Raw genomic sequence first — 21,836 nt, forward strand, 5'->3', positions numbered from 1 at the left:
ATTTTCCATGAATTTGTCTATTTTTTTCTTCATTTTTGTCTGCTTTTTGCTTCAACTCTTGGATAATTCTGAATTTTAGAGATTTGAATTTCCTATCAGTTAGGTCTAGTGCCTTTTCTTCTACTGGAAAGTCATCTGGTGTTTTATTTTGGACGCCTACTGGAACCATCCTGTCCTGTTTTTGTAAATGTTTTGATATTGTCTACTGTCTTCCAGGCATTCCGTGATTATTTTCCTCATTTATTGATTGTAGATTTTTTTGTTTCATCCTGTTTTTTTGTTTTATTTGGTTATATCTGAACAGGTGATCTGTGCATTCTTTGTTGTTTGCTCATCTGTGGGCATGATACTTTTCACCTCCTCCAATGGCAGGGTCAGTCACTCAGGTATGGTACAGCAGGGCAGGTCCAGCTGAAGGGGAGTTGTTGGGATGGGTTGTTTGTGGCACTTACCAGGGCTGACAGTGTGGACTGGGAATCAGTGCAGGGAATGTTCCAGTAGGCCATGCCTTTGCTGCTTAGGAGTGTGATGTTCAGCACACACTGCAGGTAAGCAGGAAGGAGGGAGGAGATTGTGATGTGTGGAGCTAAGATGGGTATGGGAAAGATGAGAGAGAGGAGAAAGGAACAAGAGCCAAAAACATACACACAAACAAAAAAGAGTGCTAAGGGAGCTGGCTATTGGAGTGGAGAGATCAGACTGAGAAATAGGAAAAACAAAAATAAAAAAAAAAAGAAAAATGGTAAAAGAAAAAAATGAACATATCGAGAAACTGGAAATGAAGAAAGACAAAAAGGGAATAAGAGAGAGAAGGAAACAAAACAAAGAAACAAAAAAACAAACAAACCAAAAGCAAGAAAAAAGAAATGCCCCTAGGGATGTCTCTGCATCTGTGCAGAGTAAGGGAGTAGCTTCCAAGCCGCACGGTACTGCCTGGCTAGAAGGGGCTCCCAAGCTGAGAAAAGAAAAAGAAAACAAACAAATCAAAACAGAACAAATCAGAGCAAACAAACATACAAAAAAGCCCCGGGGGTCCCACCAGTGTGGCAGCATGGGCCAGGAGGCAATTTCACTGTCAAGCAGTGTTTTGCAGCCTTTCAGGAAGAATAAAGATGGTGTACGGAGCCAGGTATTTGAGAGAAAGGAGGGGGAGGTGGTAAGAGGTAAGGAAGAAATCTAAAGAAGCAGAAAATAGCAATACCAGCAGCCAACAAAAGGCACTCAGGGAGCTGGAAAGTGCAGGTGGGTGGAATCCAAGCAACACCAGGGTGAAGCTTGTGCTTCCCCACCAACAGACTGTGGCTGCAGGAAGCAGAGGAGGCTAAGTGGGGGTGAAGAAGGGTGGGGAGTGGGAAAGTGTATATTGCTGATTACCGGTTGTTCTGTCTCCTGCTGGAAGTTCCGTGAAGCTGCTTTCTCATACCCCCTGTTCGCCGATCTCTGATAGGAGTCCAAGATGGTGGATCTCCGCTGCGGTAGCTGATAGGGAGACCTCTGTGGGTATCTCTCCTCACTCTCTGTTCTCCGTCAGTTTCTTATGCCGTTTGGTGCTTGGCTGAGTTCTTTATCTCTTCTTTTGATACTTAGGGTTTCAGGATTGACATGTGACTCTGTTTGACTTAGTTTTTCTGATCTTTGCTGCAGAGGGACAGTATGGTTCTTCTGACTGTAGCACCATGTTGCCCTGAAGTCTGTATGGTTTTTAATTCTGTTCTCAGTATGATCTCTACACATGAATGAATGTTTACTGACTTTTAAAACTTGGGATAACATTGAAAATACTGACTTGGCTGACAAGGTCCTGCATAAGCCGTGTCTCCCACCTCAGCCTCTGTCCCCTCTGCCCAAGTCCCTGTGCTGCAGTCACGCTGGCCTCCTCTCAGTCCCTGCACTGGCCAGGACTTTCTTACCTTGGAGCTTGAGAACCTGTCCTTACCTCTGCCAGGAGGTACTCATCTCCCTTTTGCTTCCTGGCAAACTGCTACCCAGCCTTCAGTTCTTAACTCAAATGGCACCTTCCCTGCCCACCCCACCCCCTCATCTAAATTAGTTTACTCTGCTTGGCTTCTCTCTTCAATGCACCCTGCTCTTTTTTCTTCCATGGGTGCCTCCCAATTCATAACCATCCATATAATATCTGAGTCCTCACCACACTGACTGCCACATGAAGCCAGGGAACAGCTGTATGCACCACTAAATCACCAGCCCTCAGCAAAGTATCTTCTTTATAGAGATGCTCAATAAATATTCACTGAATGAGTGAAGGAATGAATAAATGAATGCAAAATGTAAACTTTCAAAGGGCTAGGAGATCTTATACCCAACATAGCCACATTCTATGTACAATTAAACATTTCCCAAATTTTTTTTAGTAACTAAAAAGGCTATTGATGACCTAGATCAGAGATGGCTACTAATGTTCTCTGCAAATAGTATTCTTTCCTACTGTGCTTGGATGAAGCCACCATGCAACACCTACACACCCACCTCCCCACCCCCACCTTGCAGGTAGCATTCCTTCCTACTGTCCTTCAATGGGGCCCCAGAACCAATCTCATCATTCTCTAGGAAGCTACCACCAATGGATTGGATTTGGCAGGTGTGACACATTCTTTCATTCATTAACAAGTATTTATGTAGTGCCTGCTACATACCAGGCACTGTTCTAGCTGCTGCTATACAGCAAATCAAAGTTTCTGTCCTCATGGAGCTTCAATCTAGTGAGGATACAGACAATTAAAAAAAAGAAACAAATACGTGATTTAATATCAGGTAGTGCTAAGTGTTGTAAAGAAAAAACAAGATGGGGGAATGGAGAGTGGCAGGGGGACGGACTTTAGATAGGGAGGCCAGGGAAGGCTTGTCTGTGGAGGGGGCATCTGAGCAGACACCCAGTAGAAAGATGGAGGGAGTGCTGCAGTTGTCTGCAAGAGGTCTCCCAGGCAGAGGGAACATTAAGCAAAAAGTCCCTGAGATGGAAAGTTCTTGGCATTTTGGAGGAACAGAAAGGAGGCCAGTATGGCTGGAGCAGAGTGAGCAAGCGTGGTGGGAAATTAATTCCTGTATCAGAGATGGAAGATATGGAAATCATTTAGTCCCTGACATAGACACTATCATTCCTGACCCCTCACTTTTAATGCCCACAGTGGGAACCACTTAACATCCTCAGGTTCAACTTTGCTCCAACTGTGGGACAGACTTAGCCCAAGGTCTCACTCTTACTTTGCTCCCAGTTCCCCTCTTAGTAGTGTGCTGGTAAATGGATAACAACCATGAGGGTGCGGATGGGCAGAGGGGCTAATTTGTAGCCTGATTGCCACGGTGTGAATACTGCCACCTTGGCCAATTTCAAGCTATCAATGGTATAAAAATGGGCTTGTGAAATTCCTGAAAATGTAACCATCAGGTAGGTCTCAGGAGCTACTACGAGCCAGCACACCACTGACCCCAGCTGTTACTGGGTCAGAGCTCTGCCCTTGAGGCCTGGGGCCAGAAGCTGACCACCTTTGCCTGCGTCTTTGCCTCCCACCTACTGCCAAACCCCTGCCCATTACCTCCACAGGGGCGGCCATGGCCTCCTGCCCCCACGTCTCCTATGGGGAGGGCGACCACATGCCCCAGTGACTCTTGCTGTCCTGGCACGTCTATTATGAATAACTCTTTCACTCTCAGAAGTGTCCCACTTTAGATGATAAAGAAGATGGTCAGCCTATCCATTGTTCTCTGCTCTCAACCCCACCAGGATTGGGCCTAGGGTCCAGGTCTTAGCCAGCCCCAGTCTGCGATGTGCCACCCCAGTTCAGACAGACATTTCTTAAAAGGGTTAAAAAAAAAAACTACCATTTATATTTCTTTTTTTTTTAATTGTGAGTTTAAAAACAAGTTAATAAAAAAGTTTAAATTCATTTTCTATAATGTTTTCATACTTCTAGCTTCAGGCCTGTCTGCTAAGGGGTCTGCAGCTGGGTCTGCAGGGCCTGTGGTCTTACCAGACCAATATGCACATCTAGAACACAACCATGTGTCATCTTGGGCTCCTCACTGACACCATAGCACTTAGGTGCCACAGATTTTTTTTTGCCTGATTTTTGAACACAAGAAGCATTACAGAAAACAAAAAGACTAAAAAGTCAAAGCATTCTGTACTCTTTCCAGCCGATTTAAATAGCAATCAAAGAGCATGCACCAAAAAACCCGTAAAGATATCAAATATAAACCCTGCCCTTTCAGCTGCACCTCTATTAAAAACAAATGTTTGCGAACAGGCAACGACAACAAGGGGGAGGCCCCCAGCTACAGCCAGCCTTATGTAAACAGTACCAGTTCTATTTCACTTAAAAGTTATTGATGATAATAATGAATGAATCTGTCCAGAAAGCCATCTTGAGAACTGAGTAGACAGTGAGCCTTCTCCCGACGACCGAGGATCCACAAGTTCTCCATCCTCAGTGAAATGCAGGAAGTTTCTCCTGCGTTTTATTTTCTGGTTATCAGAGAGGTTCACTACCTATCAAAATAGCCCCAATAAGTAAGTAAATCACCATCTGATGAAGGAAGGAATTGGTCAGGGTGAGGATGGAAAAGGGGTAACTCCTGATCCTGAGTTTTGCATGGACTATATACAGCTGTGGTGGCGCAGTGGTTAAGCACTAGGCTGCTAACCAAAATGTTGGCAGTTTGAACCCACTGACCACTCCACAGGAGAAAGATGTGGCAGTCTGCTTCCATAAAGATTATAGCCTTGGAAACCCTATAGGGCAGTTTTACTCTGTTCTATAGGGTCACTATGAATCAGAATAGACTTGACAGCAACGGGTTTGGTTTGGTTTACACACAGCTGTGAGCTGAAAACACCCACTATTATGCTGAGGGCCTCGGCTGAGGATCACAGCTGCAAAATGTTCCTGGGGCTTGGGGAGCAAGAATTGTTTGGCAACAACTGACCAATCAATCTAGCATTTTTTGAGTATCTATTATGGAGTCTTTGGGTGGTGCAAACGGTTAATGCACTCAGCTGCTAACTGCAAGGTTGGAGGTTCGAGTCCCCCCAGAGGCACCTTGAAAGAAAGGTTGGGGGGGGGTCTATCTCAGAAAAATCAGTTATTGAAAACTTTATGGAGTGCAGTTCTACTCTGACACACATAGGTCACCATGAGTTGGAGTTCACTCAATGGGCAACTGGATTTTTATTATTATGTAAGGTCCCAGGATGGCGCAAACTGTTTGTGCTCCACTACTAACCTAAAGGTTGGCTGTTCAGACCCACTCAGTGGTGCCATGGAAGGAAGGCCTGGGGAACTGCTTCTGTAAAGATAACAGCCAAGAAAACTATGGAACAGTTCCACTCTGTAACACATAGTGTTGCCATTAGTAGGAATCAACTCAACAGCAATGGGTTTGGTTTTTGGTTTTTATATAGCACCCTACTAGAGTCTTCAGTATGGGTGCTTCCTGTGAAGAAGCATAAAATATAGTTTCTGCTCTCAGGAGGCTTATGGGACATTTGGAGACACAAGAGTAAAGCACCCAAAGCAGTTAGAAAAAAAACTAAAGGGCAAGATACATGCTGGTTCTAGGCTGACTAAGAGTACAGAAAGGGTGAATCAGTCCAGGCTGAAGGAGTAAAGGAAAGCTTATGAGGGAAGCGAGATTTGGGCTGGACGCAAAGAATATGTAGGATTTGTTTATGGAGTAAAGATTGGAAGATCATTCTAGGACCTGGGGGAGAAATTTAAAATGTTTGAAAAGGTCCAGACCCTGGAAGACACAGTAAAGTACTCTGCTTTCAAGGAGAGTCTAAATCAGGCAATTTCACAGAGGGGTTAGGAGGAGATTAGTTCAGCATGGGCAGAAAGACTCAGAGAAAACCAGGGATGATACCAGACTCAGGGATACAGCCCAGCCGCAGATGAGGAAAAGGCAAGCATAGGGTAAGTGTTGTTAGGTGCCATTGAGATGATATAGACTGTTATGAGTAGAACTGCCCCGTAGGGTTTCCTAGGCTGTCGTCTTTATGGAAGCAGATCACCAGGTCTTTTCTCCTTCAGAGCGGCTGGGTGGGTTCAAACTGACAACTTTTCGGTTAGCAGCTGAGCGCCTAACCATTGCACCACCAGGGCTCCTTAAGGTAAATGTAGAACCTCTTTTAAGGGCAGCTTAAGTAGATGGCAGGATTAGGATGTTTTTACTGTTATTTGTACACAGTCGGATTGTGAATAACCTCAAAGCATATCTGTCCTCAGGCCCCTCAGCTAACATCAACCACAGAGGGGAAGATTAACAAATAGTCTTTTGGTTTACCTGCAAACCATAGCATTTTACAGCTATCACAGAGAATTTGTGCTCCAACCTCCTTACTTTACAGATAAGGAATCCAGGAATGTTGAGTAATTCACTAAGCTAGTCCATGGCAATCACAACAAAAATTTAAATTAATTAACTATACCAGTTCAGAATTATTTAATCTAGGGCAGAATTCCGCAGAATATATTCTGCAGAAAATTGTTTCTCCCTTATGTTAATATGAACAGGAGTATATTAACACTAAAAGGGTTAAACAAAATTGGAACCATTTTCCTTACAGGAAGACTTCTCTTAACTTTTAATAGGTCAGGTAAATTGTCATAATTCTTGAGTTTGTTTGACTTGGAATTTTTTTTTTTAATATTATATTTAAAGAAAAAGACTATCATTCTACAGAATATACTTTGAGAAATGTTATTCAAGGTCACCTTACCTCAAGTCCAGTTATGGATTCTTCAGTGAAATGAGAAGTAGGAGTAGTTTTTGGTTTGGGAATCAGACAGACATGGGTTCGAGTCCTGGTTCTATCCCTGTCAAGCTGTGTGACCTTGGTCAAGTTTCTTAACTTTTCATATCCACCATTTCCTCATCTATAAATGGGGCTAAAGCCAGTTGTTGTTGTTGGGTGTCATAAAGTCGGTTCCAACTCATAGCGACCCTATACACCACAGAACCAAACACTGCCCGGTCCTGTGCCATGCTCACGGTTGTTGTTATGCTTGAGCCCACTGTTGCAGCCACTGTGTCAATCCATCTCTTTGAGGGTCTTCTTCTTTTTCGCTGACCCTGTATTTTACCAAGCATGATGTCCTTCTCCAGGGACTGAACCCTCCTGACAATATGTTCAAAGTATATAAGATGTAGTCTGGCCATCCTTCCTTCTAAGGAGCATTTTTGTTGTACTTCTTCTGAGACAGATCTGTTCGTTCTTTTGGCAGTCCATGGTATAGTCAATATTCTTGGCCAGCACTACTATTCAAAGGCATCAATTCTTCGGTCTTCCTTATTCATTGTCCAGCTTTCGCATGCATATGATGCGATTGAAAATACCATGGCTTGGGTCAGGTGCACCTTAGTCTTCAAGGTGACATCTTTGCTTTTCAAAACTTTAAAGAGGTCTTTTGCAGCAGATTTGCCCAGTGCAATGCGTCTTTTGATTTCCTAACTCCTGCTTCCATGGGTGTTGATTGTGGATCCAAGTAAAATGAAATCCTTGACTACTTCAATCTTTCTCCATTTATCATGATGTTGCTTATTGGTCTGGTTGTGAGGATTTTTGTTTTCTTTATGTTGAGGTGTAATCCCTACTGAAGGCTGTGGTCTTTGATCTTTACCAGTAAGTGCTTCAAGTCCTCTTCACTTTCAGCAAGCAAGGTTGTGTCATCTGCATATCGCAGGTTGTTAATGAGTCTTCCTCCAATCTTGATGCCCCTTTCTTCTTCATATAGTCCAGCTTCTCGGATTATTTGCTCAGCATACACATTGACTAGGTATGGTGAAAAGATGACCCTGACACACACCTTTCCTGACTGTAAACCACGCAGTATCCCCTTGTTCTGTCTGAACAACTGCCTCTTGAGCTGTGTACAGGTTCCTCATGAGCACAATTAAGTGTTCTGGAATTCCCATTCTTCGCAAAGTTATCCATAATTTGTTATGATCCACACAATTGAATGCCTTTGCATAGTCAATAAAACACAGGTAAACATCTTTCTGGTATTCTCTGCTTTCAGCCAGGATCCATCTGACATCAGCAATGATATCCCTGATTCCATGTCCTCTTCTGAATCCGGCCTAAATTTCTGGCAGTTCCCTGTTGACATATTGCTGCAGCTGCTTTTGAATGATCTTTAGCAAAATTTTACTTGTGTGTGATATTAATGATATTGTTCAATAATTTCCACATTCGGTTGGACCACCTTTCTTGGGAATAGACATAAATGTGAATCTCTTCCAGTCAGTTAGCCAGGTAGCTGTCTTCCAAATTTGTTGGCATAGATGAGTTAGCACTTCCAGTGCTGCATCCGTTTGTTGAAACATCTCAATTGATATTCCGTCAATTCCTGGAGCCTTGTTTCTCCCCAGTGCCTTCAGTGCAGCTTGGACTTCTTCCTTCAGTACCATCAGTCCCTCATCATATGCTACCTCTTGAAATGGTTGAACGTCAACCAATTCTTTTTGGTATAATGACTCTGTATTCCTTCCATCTTCTTTTGCTGCTTCCTGCATCATTTAATATTTTCCCCATAGAATCCTTCACTATTGCAACTCGAGGCTTGAATTTTTTCTTCAGTTCTTTCAGCTTGAAGAATGCCACATGTGTTTTTCCCTTTTGGTTTTCTATCTCCAGCTCTTTGCACATGTCATTATAATAATTTGTTTTGTCTTCTAGAGCTGCCCTTTGAAATCTAGTACCTACCTCATATTACTGTTGAGAAGATAAAAACAAAATAATGCACGTAGGCTCTTAGCACACGGGTAGCTATATTTATGAATGAATTCATTTAATTATCTATTTATCCACTTATGCCTATGACTACAAGCTTTTTGATTTTAAGGTCTTTTTTGTTTTGATTGGCATTGTCGAGAATGGTTTTATGATCCTTTCTTCTCAAAGTCAAGTGTAAGAATTATGAAATTTGAACAGAGTTTAAAAAATGTTAACATCATTATTTACAGATATGTTTTACCAAGGCAGAAGCTATTATGTAATCAAACCAACAACTGTCTTTGGAAAGAGAAGTATAAATGGGTATAAATGGGAAAACAGTTGTTGAATTAAATAGGTAGCTCTTCCCAACATTAGCCATCACCTGATCTTCTCCCCACTTCTGTGCAAGATGAACCACTCCTAGGCCTTTCTATCTCCTCAAAATAGAAACAGAATGTGAAGAAGTAGACACAGACAGGCGAAGGTCACCCAGGAGGACTTTGCCCCTACTTAAACCTTGCATAAAGACAGCTCTGAACAACCCCACAATCCAATATCAAGAAGTGAACAAGTCTAGTCCAAGCAATCATAGAAGACACCAAGTGGACTCTTGGGATACAGAGCAAGCCCATGAGCCTGTCAGAGACCCAAGTCTTGAACTGACTGCCGACTGCTTTCTGTCAGACACCCACAGGAAGAAGATCCTGGACTTCAAAAGCACAAGCCTCAGTTCTGGTAACTGAGAAGCAAGAGGTACCATGGTCCTGGCTGGGCAGAGCCCCTGAGGCTGGGTGGGCAACAGGAGCAGGGAGGCCCTCCTATGGAACTTTTCCAAAAGCCATGGCTACCAAATTGGAATCTTTGGAGATGCAGTAACAGATATCTGTGCACAATTTCTAACTGCTTACAAAGCTTAATGGAATTAATGTATTCCTCCTAAGGGGCCACTCAAGAAATCCCTTGGTGGCACAAACAGTTAAGTGCTGGATAGCTAACAGAAAGGCTGGTGGTTCAAATCCACCCAGAGTCTCAGAAGACAGGCCTGATGATTCTGCTTCCACAAGGTCACAGCCTTGAAAACCCTACAGAGCAGTTCTACTCTGTACACATGGGTCACAAAGAGTCAGAATTGACTCCACAGCAATAACAACAACAACAAAGGGGCCACTCAGGCTAACTAAAATTCAAGTTTGTATGCTTTTTAACTGGAATTATATTAGCTCAATGTGGTAAGACCAGTTTTCTCACTCTGGTCAGAAAATTCTTAATGATAGTTATATATTTTCTGTGAATGAAAATTAAAAGATGTGTTATTCTTTAATATATCCAGTTTAGTAGATAAAAATATTTCAAAACATAGGTGCCATGTTGAGAATTAAACTATTAGTGGCATTTCTGCTGTATCCTTTATCTTTGAATCAAGCTGGCTCATCAGAAATGAATATACATTACTTTGTATTACGACCCTACCTGAACTACAGTTTAACATTACATCCTCAGTTTTTGTCCGGAATCCATTTGAGAAATGGCCATACAAAGAACATTCCAACACTTTATATGAGCTCATTACTGAAAATATGGTCCTTATATTGTTCATGGCCTTTATATAGCAACTGGACTTTAGCAACAGGAAAAAGGCATACTAGAAGCTCAGAATGAAATTCTGTCTCACATATATCAACCACCCTTATTTTTTATTTCTCCTATTGTTACTTCCCCTGTACAACCTTAGATAGATAGCTGCCATCAAGTTGACTCTGACTCACGGTGACCTTACATTCGACAGAACGAAACATTACCTGGTCCTGCATCATCCTCACAATCACCAGAATATTCAAGTCCTTCATTGTGGCTATTGTGGAAAAACCATCTCACCCTCATTGGTCCTCTACTTCATCAAACCAGATGTCCTCCTCTAGTGATTAATCACTCCTGATGTCAGGTCCAAAGCAAGTAAGTCAGACAATGCCTTGTTGTGATCCATAAGGTTCTCATTGGCTAATTTTCAGAAGTAGATCTCCAGGCCTGTCTTCCAAGTCTGAATCTGGAAGCTCCACTGAAACCTGTTCACCACTGGTGACCCTGCTGGTATTGTAAATACTGGTGGCATAGCTTCCAGCATCATAGCAACACACCAGCCACCACAGTATGACAAACTGACAGATGGGTTGTGGGTACAGTCCTACTTCCTTCCCCCTAATTACATGCTTCTTTTTTATATGTTCTTTTTAAAATGATCCTTTTGTATTCATGCCTTTGGTTGTAATCCACCTCAAGTTCTGTTTTTGGGAATAGGCTAAAATATCAATCAAATAATCCCAAGTTCATGGAGCAGAACCAGTAATGGGAGTCATGGCCTCTTTTTGTCACACCTGCTGTGTATCCCTTGACAGGGTGCCCTTCCAGCCCTCCCTCCTGCCCGTGCTGTCTTCCTGCTGGTTTTCCCAGTGACTACATCACAGACCTCTCACATGGAGTTATCATGTTTGCAGATGCCCCAAGGACCCGTGCTCTAGGAAACAGAAATCCCTCAGCAAGTAGTCCAAAGGCCATCTGTTCCCATCTCTCCATTGATTCCACGTCTGGGCTTCTGGCTGCCTTGGCAGATTTAAGGGACTGGGCCTGTTCCCACCCACCTACTCCCAATGCCACGGATACTGGCTGTGAAGAGGGAAGAAGGAGAAAGAGTAAGGAGAGGTAGCCCCCATCTGGTGCCAACTCTGGGCCCTACACACATCAAGTATAAATAACAATACCAACAACAGTAATAATAATAGCTATTATTATTATTATATATTATATTCTATAAATAATATTACTATTACTGTGTGTGCCTCTATGCTAGGAAGGAGCCCTGGTGGTGCAGTTGTTAAGCATTCAACTGCTAACCGAAAGCAGTGCAAACCCACCAGCTGCTCCTGGGAAGAAAGATGCGGCAGTCTGCTTCCATAAAGATTACAGCCTTGGAAACCCTATGGGGCAGTTCTACTCTGTCCTATAGGGTCGCTGTGAGTCAGGATCAACCCAATAGCAACAAGTGTGTGTGTGTCTATGCTAGGAGTTCTACATACATCATCACTACTCCTACAATAGCCCTTTAAGACATTTATGATTACTGTTCAGAAGATGAGCAGAGCTCTGAGCCTGCTTTCCTAAAAAGGTATAATTTCTGGAAGTTAACAGCATCTATTTGCATGCAAAGGACTCATAAGCTAAAGTCCTTCCAGGATCCTAGAGACAACCACCATGACCCTATTAATGATAGCTACAAAAGCCTTGACAGATTGGACAAAAGTGATTTTCACCCATCCCAGGCATGCCACTTCAAAGTTTCATGGAATCTGGCTGGACTAAGGTGATTTCCCTGACAAGTAAGTCCTCCTTCGTGGACTCTGTTATCTTCCCCTTGTCCATTCCCCTGCCTTGTCTCTGCTAAAGGCAGAACTTGGGGAGTAATTGAATGTAAGAGGGGAGAAAAGAAGTGTACATATATAAAAATGAATGAAAAAGAAACATGGATGTTCACCACAATCTCAAGTAGTAGAAGAGCCATCCTTGTAACAAACATACTTGAGAAAGCCACCTCTCCCCAAACACCCATTTCCAAACTTCCCTGGCTTCTCAGGCCTTCCCACCTCCTTCCTGTGCATGGATGTTGAGTGTCCTTCACAAAATGCTGGCTCCTCTATTGTTTTTGGAAAACAAATGCTTCCTTCCAAGATTCTCCCCCACCTTCCCCCCCTCGCCCCCCAGTTAATATCTGCGCTCGGGACACCGAGTCCCTGGGTGCATTACTATAGATTTGTCCAGTTTGAGACCTGGATTTTGTGATTTCTTCTCTGTCTTCCCTGTCTCTCCGGAGCTCACTGAGTTATGATCCAGGCCTCCACTGGCCTGAAGGATGCTTAACTGATCCCACATGATGCCTCATTCTTCCTCCATGTTCCCCTCCCCAGGACGTGGCTGTCTGCAAATGTGTCTCATTCTCATTTTAGTCACTCTCCTAACCCATATAATAAAGAGAGAAATGCCACTAGACCTAGGGCTAGTCCTCCACAGACTGCCCTATCTCATCCTCCCTTCTTCATGGTCCTTTCCCGCCTCAGGGACTAGGTTTAATATGCCCCCTGGGGATCATGTTCTCAGATTAATTTTTTCAAATATGCACCTATCCAGCATACCAATTTGTACCCCCTCCTACTTATGACAATCCTTATGAGGTAAATACAAGCCACTGCATTCTGTGAACACAAAGAGGATCCAGGACCATGTGGCTGAAGCCTAGACGGATGCCAGAACAAACCACCCATGTCCAGCATGGGACCCAGAAATTTTGGGAAAAGATGTGTCTGTTGTGTCTCTAGACACAACCTTCTAGAAGCAACTACCTGCTCTGCCTCTCCTCAGACTCACTACCCCACCACGTTTACAGACAGAATCTGTGCTGAGCTAACCATTTGCTAATTGACAGTATTTAGTTAGTGTTTTGGTGTCTGGGCAAGTGCAGTCTTCCTGTTGTGCCCTTTGATTGTAAGCTCCCTGAGGGCATGGTTGTTTCTTTGCCCTTCAGTGCTTCTCCAGACTCTTACCAATCCCATCAGAGTGGCTGGCTATTCAGTCAGAAAGGAAATTGGCTGGAGGACTAGGAATTGAGAATACACATTAAAAAATTGAGAACAGACATAATAAACTCCTGTACTCCCATAACAGTGATTAAGAATTGAATCCTTATAACACCCTTCTAAAAAAAATAGGGTAGGTATTGTTACACCCATATTATAGATGAGGAAACTGAGACTCTGAAAGATTAGGTGGTGTCCCCAGATCACACAGCAAATAAGTGCAGAACCAAGGCTAGAAGTCTGGTCTTCTGAAGACTAGTTTAGTGCACTCTACCATCCTGTGCTACCAAAACGAAAGTGGAGGGAAACCCAGATGTAGTTGCTTTATAATATGCTCTTGCCCTAATCATCACATCTACAAATTCAAGTGTAGGTTCCACCTAAACTACAGATTGTAAATTCCAAAAGGCTACTTGTATGGCGGCACTTAAACTCTGAGGACAGATATGTCATTTAAGCAGAACTATACTTTCAAAGTTATGAGTTTGAGGACGCCAGAAGAACCAGAGGCAGACACTACTTGGGGATTGAGCCTGGGAATGAGGAGTAGAAGAAGGTGGTAAAAAATAAGAGGTGTGGTGAGTGCTGAAAAAACAGAGAGGGAGGATAGGAGAAGGCGTCAGGAGAAGGAGGTGGAAGGAAGAGAGAAGAAGGGAAGGAACAGCATGAGAGTGAAAGGAGGATGGGAAAGAGAGCAAAGAAGAGACGCAACAAGGGAAGATAGAAGAAGGATATACATTTCTATGCCTTTAGGTTTCCTGCTAAATGGATCACCCTGTGGGGGTGGATACAGTGGCATGGACGTTATTTTGCTCAGTTTCTTTCCAAGGATCAGCCAGCAGAGACAAAAACATAGGAAATAAGATACAAATAGAATGAGATTGAGAGACTGTTAGATATTCAGATAAACCAAAGAGAAAGGAGAAGAATATATTGAAGTTAGAAGGAAGACAGAAGGAAGAAAAGGGAAAGGGTCGACCAAGTAAGAACACCACCAAAGGGAAGCAGAAGCCTCCATCTAAGTCTAAGACTTGGATCATGCTGCCAAGAGATCAGGGAAACATCAGTTGAGTAGGAGACGAGGTCTAGAGCTAAGATAGTGCCTGCATTTGAGTACACTGATATTAGGAGTGAGAGAACTAAGAGACAAAGATCACAGCAGTTCAGCTGAAAGAGAAAAGCACAGTGTGGTTCTTTTATGCCTTCCTATGTGAAACAAGGCACTTTAGGCATGGGACCCAAAATAAATTTACCTTTTATCAGTAAAATATGTTTGGAGCTAATATTCATGTCTGTGTTTGTTCATTGTTTAATAGTGATTGGTCCACCTGCCATGTCCCTCTTAATAAATCTCTAAGGACAGAACTCACTGACTTTAGTCTTCTTGAGTAGGAGAGTCATGATGGCATCAGTCACATGCAGGTATTTGATTAGTGGGTTTTATTTTTTTTATATTTTATTGTGTTTTAGGTCAAAGTTTACACAGCAGATTAGATTCCCATTCAACCATTCATAGACAAATTGTTCTGTGATACTGGTTACAATCCTCATAAAGTGTCAGCACTCTCACAATTTCCACTCCACCTGCCCTTTTCCATCCATCCAATTTCCCTGTTCCTTCTTGCCTTCTCTTCTTTGTTTTTGCGTAAATGTTGTCCGTTTGGTCTCATGTAGCTGATTGTTTAACGGAGTACATTCCTCGTGGCTGTTATTGTTTATTTCATAGCCCAATCTATCATTTGGCTGAAAGGTGAGAATTAGTGGTTTTTGATGGAGACAGTAGATCTGTTGGTAGTGAAGATGGTGTTAACATAGCTAACGACGTAAATCAAAGTGGTGAAGTTGACTCTAACAATGCTACTGATAGCGGGGATGGGATGAGGAGAAGTGTAGTGCAGAAGGCAATGACTATGGAATCCCGTTAATGGTGGGGAGGGTGGAAATTATGATAGTGGTAGTTAGAATGATGGAGAGGAACTCTGCAAAGCTGGGTCACTACTTGTGAAATAATATTCTGTGTGTGTGTGTATGTGTGTGTGTTTTCACCCATGGTTAAATTAGAGCATTATCTGCCCCAGGACCATTCCTAGAGACATCTTAAAGTCAGTGGTCACTCTTTCCCTTATAATGCCTAATAAGAGAGTGGGGAATCTGTGGGCACATATTTCTTTCTCTTTGGAGCTGTTTGCTGGGTTTTGTTTTACAAGGAAACACGTGATCTAGGAATTCCCTGGAGCATATTTTAAATCATACATAGACTGTTATAGCTGAAAAGGACCTCAGAAATCATGTAAACTATGTAGTTCTCAACCCAGATGGGCATCAGACTCTCCTGGCTTTTTTTTTTTTTTTTTTTTCCTCCACAATACTGATGCCAGGACTTCATTCCATACCAAGCAACTGAATCAAATATAGAGATGGGACACTGGAATGAACATTTTGAAAACACTTCCAGGATGATTTTGATGAATTCACCAGATTAAGAACTTTCTGTTTTACAGAAGAGATAACTGAAACCCATTGCCAGACGATACTTAGTGGCAGATCAGAACCAGAAGAGATGTCTTCACAAGTTTGCTGCTATGAGCATGGCTTGCTGTCTGCTCTCATTGCTACATTCACTCTCAAGAAATGCCTGGCAGTGTGGGGAGCCCAAGGAGGAAGGAAAAAGAAGGTATAACAGAGAAATTAAGAAGGCTGATCAGAGCAATTTTTGGCTTCTCATGGAGCACAATCCAGGTGGTGCTCTGTAGTGAAAGAATCTCTCCCACACCCAGCCCCTCTCCCCACCCCAGCGCTCCTCCCTGTCCCACCCACACCATGGCCACATACTTAGGCTCCCTGGGGATGCAAGTGTGATTTCAGTTCTGCAAAAGCCACATCCCACCTGGCCCTGTTCCCAAACTGTATTAGTATCCATCCAGCCCTCGTGAGACCCCAGAGCTCAGGAGAAACATGCTCATACTTTCTTGGTGGGAACTTTGATCTTCAAGAATTCTGCTTCTCTGGCCAGCACCTGCCACGGGGCATGTATTCGGACAAAGATGGATCCCTGGCTTTTACTCTGCAAGGTATAAAGGAAGAAAATGGAAACACTTATAAGGACATAGCTTAAATTCCTGCTCCCCAACTCCCCCCAACCAGAAGCCCTAAAGGACCTGCTATTCCTTTATTTTCTGCTTTTTGGTCTCTTTAAACTCCAGCAGGGACCAGTCCCTCCAAGCCATACCTCATCCACCAGTTCTGTTCCAGAAATGTTCTCATCAAAAACTGTAGGGTAGTGTTCTCAAAGAGTGGTGCCTCGAAGTTTGGTGGATTCAGAGCAAAGAAGAGTTAAAACGATTGTGTTCACAGGCTTTAAATGTAAATAATTAAAATTCTCACAGAAAGCCCATTACTCTCGTAGTAACAGTTAGTTTACCTCACTAGAATTAAGTGAACAGCCTGCAACTCATCTCTGTTCACATAGTCTCATTGTTTATCGTGAAGTTTGTAGTTTTATTCTACTATTCTGTTGTGCTGTAGCCCCAAATCACAAAAGTGAAGCCTAAAAGCAGTGATATAAGTAATAATATAAATAGTATAAGTCAAATAATATCATAAACATAAATTCTGAACAGGGCTCCAGTATAAATATAGAACATGAATCTATGTCTCAGGACAAGTGATTTGGTGAGTGTGCTGATTTCACTCTACAGTCAAAAATAAAGCGAGAAGAAAGGAAATGCAGTGATAAGTATTTGAAAATTCGATTTTATTGGCTCAGCAAGCCATTTGGCCCTCGTCATGGTGCATTGTCTCTTACAAAAATTTGTCAGATTATAACATGGAGCCATCAGAGTTTTTGCCTCATCTTCAAATAAAGTATAAAAACCAGTTGTCATAGAGTTGATTCCAACTCATGACAATCCCACGTGTGTCAGAAAGAACTACACTCCATAGGGTTTTAAATGGCTCATTTTTCAGAAGTACATCACCAGGTCTTTCTTCTGAGGTGCCTCTGGGTAGATTCAAACTGCCAATCATTTGGTTAGTACCCAACGTCTTAATCATTTGTGCCACCCGAGTATGACTTCAAAGTTTTTCACAACAAGTACACACAGAAAATTACTTAACGGCATTAACTTAATTTTGTCATAGAGAATTAAAAGAGATCAAAACCAAGTAGAAAAAATAAAAAAGGTAGAAGTCCCATTCTTAGTGAGAAGCTTATAAAACTACCTGTAAAATCAATCACAAACATTATGTCCAGAGAGAAAGTAAAATAAGCTGATAGCAAAATTCCTTCATCAAATGACTGTTGGAAACCACAGACAGTCTGCAGACCAGATGCCATTTTTATTTGGATAAAACCTCCGAGGGCAGAGTGTGGGTCAGGTCCTAGCAAGAGTACTATACAGAGAGAAGTGCTCACAGCTTTTTGTTCCATTTACCCACCGATAGCCCATGCTACAGGAGAAAGTATGTTTTTGTTTAATTAGTGTGTGTTTTGTGAAGCAGGACACATGGAGATCAGTACAGAAAAGGCACCCACTCAGTGTGCAACAAAGGTGTTACTGTCCTCTTAACAACAGTGGTCCCTTTTGAAACTCATTCCCCAGCTTCATTTGCAAAGAACAGTTTCTGTTCAACAATATGCCCTCTGGCCTTGGTTTAGGGTTGAAGATAATGGCGAACGCCACCGGCTCACACCTGACTATCTGCCTTTCTGTGTGCTAAGCAGAGAAATAGGTAGCATGTGGCAGATGGCTTATCCCCACTGAAGTACACTGACTGATTTTTGAGATAATAAATGAGATAAAAAGATTTTTTACAATGCTTACAAAGCAAACCAAAACCAAACCAAACTGGGGGCTGTTGAGTCGACTGCAACTCAGGGTGACCCCATGTGTGTCAGAATAGAACTGTGCTCTGCAGGGGTTTCAGTGGCTGATTTTTCAGAAGTAGATTGCCAGGCCTTGCTTCCAAGGTGCCTCTGGGTGGACTTGAACTCCCAACCTTTCAGTTAACAGCTGAGCATTTAACCATTTGTGTCACCCCAGGACTCTTACAAAAGCATGCAAAGGCTATTTCTATGATATCAACTGGTTGCTCCACAATGTATTCAGTAATTCAAACACCTGGAATTTACTCCCATTTCAGGGACAAAATATCATGTTTTATATGGTAGAAAAATGAATCAGTTTCACAATAGCTTTTCTGGAGAATTCTACCAAACATTCAGAGAAGAGATGACACAATTCTACTCAAACTGTTCCAGAACATATAAAAAGGAAGGAATGCTCCCTAATTCATTCTATGAAGCCAGCATAACACTGATACCAAAGCCAGGCAAAAACGCCACTAAAAAAGAAAATTACAGACCAATATCCCTCATGAATATAGGCGTAAAAATTCTCAACAAAATTCTAGCCAACAGAATTCAACAGCATATCAAAAAAAATAAATAAATACATCATGATCAAGTGGAATTTATACCAGGGGCGCAAGCATGGCTCAACATCAGAAAATCAATCAACGTAATTCACCACATAAATGAAAGAAAAGAATCACATGATCATCTCAATCAACACAGAAAAGGCACTTAATAAAATTCTACACCTTTTCCTGATAAAAACTCTTAACAAAATATGAATAGAAGGGACATTCCTCAACATAATTAAGGGCATATTGCAAAACCAACATCCAACATTATTCTCAATGGAGAAAGACTGTGAGCTTTCCCTTTCAGATCAGGAACTAGACAAGCATGCCCTTTATCATCACTCTTATTCAATACTGTACTGGAAGTTCTAGCTAGAGCAATAAGGCAAGAAAGGGAAATAAAAGGTATCCAAATCAGAAAGGAAGAAGTAAGACTATTCTTACTCATAGATGACATGATCCTATACATTGAAAATCCCAGAGACTCCACAACAAAGTTACTGGAACTAATAGAAGGATTCAGCAAAGTGGCAGGGTACAAAATCAATACACGAAAATCAGCTGGATTCCTCTACAATAACAAGGAGGACTCTGAAAAGAAAATCAAGAAATCAATACGATTTACAATAGCCCCCAAAAGGATAAAATACCTAGGAATAAACCTAACCAGGGACATAAAAGATTTATACAAGGAAAACTATAAAACACTATTGCAAGAAACTAAGGAACCCTGCTGGTGAAGTGGTTAAGAGCTCAGCTGCTAACCAAAAGGTCAGCAGTTCAAATACACCAGGCACTCCTTGTAAATCCTATGGGGCAGTTCTACTCTGGCCTATAGGGTTGCTATGAGTCAGAATCAACAAAACCAAACAGCAAGCAGGTTTGGTTTTGGGGTTTGCAAGAAACTAAAAGAGATCTACATAAACAGAAAAACATTCCATGTTCATGGATTGGAAGACTTAACATTGTGAAAATGTCAATACAACCCAAAGTAATCTACAGATATAATGAAATCCCGATCCAAATCCCAACAACATTCTTCAATGAAACAGAAAAACTAATCTCCAACTTTACAGAAAAAGGAAGGAGGCCCTGAATAGCAAAAGCAATACTGAAGAACAAAGTAGTAGGCGTCTCACTTCCTCATCTCAAAACTTATTATACAGCCACAGTAATCAAAACAGACTGGTACTGGTTCACTGACAGAGACACATATACCAATGAAATAGAACTGAGAAACTAGAAGTAAATCCATCCATCTACGGGCAGCTGATCTTCAACAAAGAGTCAAAGTCCACTCCATGGAGAAGAAACAATCTCTTTAACAAATGGTGCTGACAAAACTGGATATCCATATGCAGAAAAATGAATCAGGATCCATATCTCACACCATGCACAAAAACTAACTCAAAATGTATCAAAGACCTAAATGTTAAAGCTAAAACTATAAAGTTCCCGGAAGATAACATAGGGTCAAAACTAAGTGACCTAATTTTGGGCATAAAATAATCTATCAAACAAAACTAAAAATACATGAACGACAGAAGGTAAAATAACTGGGACCTCCTAAAAATTAAACACTTATGCTCATCAAAAGACTTTACCAAGAAAGTAAAAAGAGAACAACAGACTGAGAAAGAATCTTTGGCAATGACTTACCTGATAAGATGTAATCTCTAAAATATACAGAAAACTTCAACAACTCAGCAACAAAAAGGCAATCAAATAAAAAAAATGGGCAAAGGGCATGAACAGACACTTCATGAAAGAAGACATTCAGGTGGCAAAAAAATGCATGAAAAGATGCTTGCAATCATTAGCCATTAAAAACCCTTTGCCATAGACTCAATTCTAACTCATAGTGACCCTATAGGACACAGTAGAATTGTCCCATGCTGTTTCCAAGGAGTGCCTGGTGGATTCGAACTGCCGATCTTTTGTTTAGCAGCTGTGACTCTTAACCACTACACCACCAGCATTTCCAAATTTAAAGAATGCCTAGACAGGGACTGGAACCCTGGATCCTCAGATTAAAATTCTGTTGTTGTACCATTTGAGCTACCCAGGCCATTAGCCATTAAAGAGATGCAAAACAAAACTATAATGAGATACCATCTCACCCCTGCAAAAATGGCAATGACTTAAAAAAAAAAAAACAGAAAACAACAAATGCTGGTGAGGTTGTGGAGGGATTGGAGCTCTTATACATTGCTAGTGGGATTGTGAAATGGTACAACCACTATAGAAAACAGTATGGCACTTCCTCAAAAAGCTAGAAATAGAAATACCATAAGATCCAGCAATCCCACTCCTAGTTATATATCCTAGAGAAATTAGAGCAGTGACATGAATAGACACATGCACACCTATGTTCACTGCAGCATTATTCACAATAGCAAAAAGATGGAAACAACCTAAATGCCCATCAGCAGATGAATGGATAAACAAATTGTGGTACATATATACAATGGAATACTATCAACTATAAAGAATAATTAGGAGTACACGAAACATAACATGGATAAATCTGGAGGACATTATGCTGAATGAAATAAGTCAACCACAAAAGGACAAATATTGTATGGTCTCACTTTTATAAAAAGTCAATAGGTATACAAACACAAAGAAATGTTCTTTGATGGCTACCAGGGATGGGAGGGGGAGGGAGAGAGAATCACTTTCCAGATAGTAGACTCTTGTTATTTTTGGTAGTGGGAAAGGCAATACCCAATATGGGTGAAGTCTGCACAAGCTCTTCAAGGTAAACAAAGACACTAGGAAGTATGCAAGGAAAGAATAAAGTGGGAGGCCCCACACTACCTGATTTTAGAATCTATTATACTGCCACGGTAGTCAAAACAACTCGGTACTGATACAATAACAGATACATAGACCAATCAAACAGAATTGAGAATCCAGACATAAATTCATCCATCTATGAGCAGCTGATATTTGACAAAGGCCCAAAGTCCGTTAATTGGGGAAAAGACAGTCTCTTTAACAAATGGTGCTGGCATAACTGGATATCCATCTGCAAAAAATTGAAACAAGACCCA

The 21,836-nt window shown here is 41.7% G+C and overlaps 1 protein-coding gene across 1 annotated transcript in view; it reads right to left on the reverse strand.

The window, feature by feature from the left end:
- Positions 1-21,836, reverse strand: part of ANO2 (anoctamin 2) — a 448,737-nt gene that overhangs the window by 352,943 nt on the left and 73,958 nt on the right. Inside the window, exons 4-5 of the mRNA XM_012558707.1 lie at positions 16,322-16,420; positions 12,370-12,372 (exon numbers count right to left, since the gene is read on the reverse strand). Coding sequence (XP_012414161.1) covers positions 12,370-12,372; positions 16,322-16,420 — 102 coding nt within the window. The remainder of the gene's footprint in view (positions 1-12,369; positions 12,373-16,321; positions 16,421-21,836) is intronic.

This window comes from Trichechus manatus, unplaced genomic scaffold, assembly GCF_000243295.1.
Source record: "Trichechus manatus latirostris isolate Lorelei unplaced genomic scaffold, TriManLat1.0 scaffold00182, whole genome shotgun sequence".
In the NCBI taxonomy this organism is placed as follows: domain Eukaryota; kingdom Metazoa; phylum Chordata; class Mammalia; order Sirenia; family Trichechidae; genus Trichechus; species Trichechus manatus.